Here is a 5,497-nt window from a genome sequence, read left to right on the forward strand (position 1 = left end):
AGTTATTACAGATTTTTTTTAATGATTATTTTTTAAAGGCTCCCCATCATTTCCTAAGTCACAGTGTGTCCTGAAAAAAGTAAACCACCAGCTATTCTGAACATTGGACCACAGAATTCATTCTCTTCCCTTTGAAGAAAAATTAAAATTTTAACCATTACCATTAAATACCTCCTTAAAAAATATCCTTCAATGTAGCACTGGTTCTCCTCCATTGATTCTGATATAAAGAAACCAAAAACTTACATTGTTCTGGCCAAAGATCTGGTGAGGCACGATCAAGTTTTTCAAAACTTAATAAAGATGCTTCCAGATCCGTCCCTGGAACAAAATACCCAGATGAGCCAAGAAGACACAAAACATGTTCATTTACATTTTAAAACATTTCAGTCTCAAAGAACATAATATACTGGAACATTCACCTGGAAGTCTAGATAGCGGAGTTCTATAACTGCAAATAAATGTTGTAAAAATGAATCATTTTCCCTTATCAAACCTCACTTTTCCGATATCTAATGTTTTAGTGGGGTATCAGAAAAAAATGAGTATCAGCAAACCCACCTGCACCTTCACTCATACTCTTAGACTTTCCTCCAGTTACAACCAAGTGTCTCTGTTCTCAAGACGAACTCCTCTGCTAGGGTTCTGAATTCCATCTTCTCTTGCTCTGACAAAAATATCATGAGTAATAATATCTTTCTTGCACAGTCAGTTTCTACCATCTCTACTGCTTCATACTCAACAGCAAGCAAACCTGCTCTAGAATTTCCCTTCTTTGAAAAAGCTCTTCCTTGACTCCATTATCTCCCCACTCCTTCTCTCAAAAGCGCTTGAGTTGTCTATCTTGCTGCCTCTACGTCCTCACCTCACATTCTCTCCTTAACCCATGACAATCAGGCTTCTGTTCCTATATGCATGGAAACTGTTGTCGTCAAGGTTACCTATGACCTATGTTGCTAAATCCAGTGGTCACTTCTCGGTCTTCTCCTATGTGACCTCTTTGCAGCTTTCACACTGACTACTCTCCTTGAAACACTCCACCTCCAGCTTCTGTAAAACCACTCTGCTGGTTTTTCTCCTTCCTCCCTGACCCCTTTTCCTCAGTCTCCTCTTTCACTGAGGCCCCATCCTAAACTGGCTTCACTCTCTACACCTAAAGTCTCATGAGAAGATCTCATCTAGTCCCGCAGCCTTTACTGTGCCAATGACTCCATATTTATATTTCCAGGCCCAGTCTTTCCCTGAACTTCAGAGTTATGTATCTAACTAATACTTGACATCTCTCTCCATTTACACATGTGAAAAATCCCTTAATTCTAATATGTTCAAAACCATACTCTCCCAGTCCTCTATGTCTCTAGAAATAGCACTACCACAAACCCCAGTTCTCAAAAACCCAGATACCACCTATTCTTTATGCCTCTCTTTCCTTCACCCTTCCATAACCCTCCATTAGTAAATCCACTAATTACCATCTCCAAAATACACCCAAAAACCAAATTAATTAACCAAGAAACCATGATTTCTCTCCTGGACGACTGCAATAACCTCTTAACAGGTCTCCCTTTTCCCATTCTTATCCCTTTTCCTCCCTACCCCCAAATCTATTGTCCACAAAGCAGCCAGAACTGATTTGTTTTTTTAAATGCCAATTAGTTCATGTCACTCTTCAGCTTAAAGGACTTCTTCCCAGCTAAATCCGTGAATTTGTACCTATCATGCCCTATAAAATCCTACATGGTCCAGCCTAATTCTTTGATGCCATTTCCTCTCTACTCTTGCCTGGGCACACAGTAGATACTGGATATTAACAATAGTTAACATGTGTTGAGTACATATTATATGCTCAGTATGCTAACTAGTTGCATAATCAGGTAATTTAATGACACAAACAGTTTTTAACATTTTCTGAATAAGCCACATCTTTTGAAATCTGGAAGAAAAAAAGCTATGGATTTATGGACTCACTCCCCAGAAAATGTACATGTATATAAATGTTTTCAACATGAACTTTTCTCTAAATTGCAACATGAACTTTTCTCTAAATTGAATTTGCCCCCCAAATGTTCTAAGAGAATTTCCAATAGCATTCTAATTGGTCAAGAACTTGACCCTAATAATTGCCTTAATTAAAGCATCCAAATTGGTAAGAAAGGAAAACTGTGAAACACAAAGTGTCAGTTTTCAAATTCCAAAGAATGTTACCAATAACAAAAATAAGCTTATTGGGAGTAGGAGCTAATAACCAACAGGGTAGCCTTATGAAAACCACAGTTGGGGGCATAACTCAGAATCTGCTGTGAGGCTTACTCTCATACATTAAGTAATTAGATGGCTTTACTTGATTTCAGCTTTCTCCTTTTCAAAAAAGTCCCAGCAAATTTAGAATTAAAAAGACAAATGAGGTCCTAGCCAGGTATCTCAGTTAGTTAGAGCATTGTCCAGATATGCCAAGGTTTTGATCCCCAGCCAGGGAACATACAAGATTCAACAAATGAATGCATAAATAAGAAACAACAAATCAATGTCTCTCTCCCCCCCCCTCTTTTCCATCCCTTTCTCCCTCTCTCTAAAATCACTCAATTAAATAAAAAAGAAGACAAATGAGTAAATGACCTAATCTTTTTCATATCAACATTATTTGAATTAAATTTTAAAGTCAAGGACAGGTAGAACATTACAAATAGAAGTGAGAGAGCTAGGCAATGGAATATTTTAGGGAGATATACTTATTTAGAAACTGAATTTAAGTCCAAAGTGCTCCCCTTGATTTTGTCAGATTAAAAAAAGTTTAGGTGGAGAAGTGAAACTTTGTAAAAGATGAAACTGAAAATTTTTACACATAAAGAGTAGCAATGGAGATTGCTAGAAGATGAAAGGAAGATATACATAATGTTTCCAATATTCTTCCTGGTTAAAGAAAGGAAAAAGAAATGAGGGAAGACAGGGAAAAAATAAATACAAGGAACACAGCTCTAAAACCTCCAAAACTTAGAAATCTAAAAATAACCTCATAGCCCTAACTGGTTTGGCTCAGTGGATAGAGCCTCGGCCTGCGGACTCAAGGGTCCCAGGTTCGATTCCAGTCAGGGGCAAGTACCTTGGTTGTGGGCACATCCCCAGTGGGGAGTGTGCAGGAGACAGCTGATCGATGTTTCTCTCATCGATGTTTCTAACTCTCTATCCCTCTCCCTTCCTCTCTGTAAAAAACCAATAAAATGTATATAAAAAAATAAAAAATAACCTCATAATAAACTAAAATCTTTAACAGAAATTACTTCTTTCACTTGGCTTTTAAAAAAAACTGTGGTAAAATATACATAATGAAATTTATCATTTTAACCATTTGTAAGTGTACAGTTCAGTGGCATTAAGTACATTCACAATGTTGTGCAACCATTATCACAATCCATCTCCAGAACTTCTTCACCTTCCCAAACTGAAACTCAGTGCCCATTAAACAACTCCCCATTCCCTTGGCTGACTATTTAAATGTCACTCCCACTCCTTTCTCTTTCCTGGCATGAGAAGGACATTTTACCCAGAGGGCACTCAGGGCACCCAGGCAAGGGAAGGAATCTCTGTTGACTCTGAACCCATAATTTCTTTTTCTTTTTAATATATTTTTTATTGATTTCAGAGGGAGAGAGATAGAAACATCAATGATGAGAGAGAATCATTGATTGGCCGCCTCCTGCATGTCCCACACAGGGGATCCAGCCCACAACCCGGGCATGCGCCCTGACCAGGAATCAAACCGTGACCTCCTGGTTCCTACGTGGACGCTCCACCACAGAACCACTGTGGCCGCGCTGAACACCCATAATTTCTTTTACAGTTTACCTGCACTCAAAAAAAACTTAAGACTCGGTTTAACTTGAAACTTAAGCCAAAGTAACATTCTTTCAACTGTGAACAAGACAGATCTAGAATTTATGACCCTGTGTGAAAGCAGCAAAGTTAACAGAATAACGACGCTGGCAGAGATCGTGAACAGCGGTGAAGAGGGGCATATCCAGATGCGATGTCCTATGAAAGCCTCTCTGGGAGGTGACAGCTAAAATAAGACCTGAAACCGCGGGAATGTACGTGAATGATTCATCTTTTCCTCTCCCAAAGCGCCTAGCTTTATGCCTTCCATGTAACCTGTACAGCTTTCTTGGCCTCAAATTTCCTCATTCCTGAAATGAACTGCCAAGATTCCTTCCAAACACAAAACTGTGTTGGTGTGAGGAGGGTAAACTACATATCGGTGAAACGGACGTGGGGGTGGGGGCAGTAGACGCAAAAATTGAGTGCAGAAGTGACTGCAAGACCCTAACTCCCCAAAGCAGGATCGGATCGAGCGCAAAGGCACAAGGGCACACCCACAGAACGTAGCTGCTGAGATGACCTGCCCCTTGGACAATATACAGGCAGAAATCGTTCCCTCGGCCCGGGGAAACATACGGCAGAAGCAAGAGAGACTGGGTCGTGTACAGAACTACCCTAAAAAGCTCCATTCTCATTCTCCTGGGGACTCGGTCGGCGAGGGGCCGGGAAGGTCCCCCGCTTCTCGAGCTGCCAGGACAACCGTACCAATCTGGGCAGAAAGAGGATGAGGTCGGCCAGCAATCCCAGCTACGGTGGGAGAGAAGAGTGCCAGGCGATCAAAGATGAGAGAGCCAACCCTCGAATGGGGCGCCCCAGAAGAAAGCTACAAGAAGGCGCCTCCTTTCCCCCAGCAGTAATCTCCGCCGCCGCCCTCCGTGAAGCTGAGGCTCAGGGAGCGGCTGGGCCCGGATGGGTCTCCCGCCGGTGCCCGCCTCCATCCGGCTGGTGCACAGCAGGGAAACTTGAGCTCCTCCGGAGCATCTGTGAAGAATCGGCGAGCTGAAGACGCACCCGCATCCCGAGGAAGAGAAGTGGGAGGGGGAAAGAGAGGAGCCCAAGTTCGACCGGCAGACGGAGAGCGGAAGTTGCCAGGGGGGCAGGCGAAGGATCTCTAAGCCGGCTCTTACCCTCTGTGGGAGACGCCATCTTCCAACCCATGTCACGTGACGCGACCAACCGTCGGCGGGAAAGCGAGGACCCACAAGCCACGCCCCCGAAGGGAAACCGTATCCCCACTCCCAGTCCCCATCTCGTTTGCCCCTTCTAGGGCGATCTTTGCCTAGCCCCGCCCCCAGTGCTGGCCACACCCCCCACGCACTGGAGGAGGTGGAGCGCCTGCCAATTCTAGGAAGGCTTTATTTACTTTCCTCAGTGAGGGGGCGGGGCCGCAGTCGTCCCTGTGGCCAATCGGGGCTCCCTGTGAAGGGGCGTCTTCCCTGCGTGCTGAATGGAGAGCACCCAAGTGAGGGGCGTCCCCCCTACCTCCGCCAACAGAATTTGCTGAGGTGGGAGAGGGGAGAGAGCGCTTTCACTTCTGACCAATCGCCTGTCCCCAAAACTGGGCATGAGGGTGGAGTCAGGAGTTAGAGCGAGTGATTGGCCGGGGAAATGGTCCTCTCCACCA

The 5,497-nt window shown here is 43.9% G+C and overlaps 1 protein-coding gene across 8 annotated transcripts in view; it reads right to left on the reverse strand.

Moving 5' to 3' along the window:
• LIN52 (lin-52 DREAM MuvB core complex component) overlaps positions 1–5,152 on the reverse strand; it is a 94,245-nt gene extending 89,093 nt beyond the window's left edge. For 7 of the 8 annotated variants that reach the window (XM_059690866.1, XM_059690875.1, XM_059690857.1 and 4 more), the window contains exons 1-2: positions 5,001–5,152; positions 247–321 (exon numbers count right to left, since the gene is read on the reverse strand). In XM_059690866.1, coding sequence (XP_059546849.1) covers positions 247–321; positions 5,001–5,031 — 106 coding nt within the window. In that variant the 5' untranslated portion in view covers positions 5,032–5,152. The remainder of the gene's footprint in view (positions 1–246; positions 322–5,000) is intronic. The other variant, XM_059690812.1, reaches the window with a different exon arrangement.
• Between the last annotated feature and the right edge of the window lie 345 nt (positions 5,153–5,497).

Source organism: Myotis daubentonii, chromosome 1, assembly GCF_963259705.1.
Source record: "Myotis daubentonii chromosome 1, mMyoDau2.1, whole genome shotgun sequence".
In the NCBI taxonomy this organism is placed as follows: Eukaryota; Metazoa; Chordata; class Mammalia; order Chiroptera; family Vespertilionidae; genus Myotis; species Myotis daubentonii.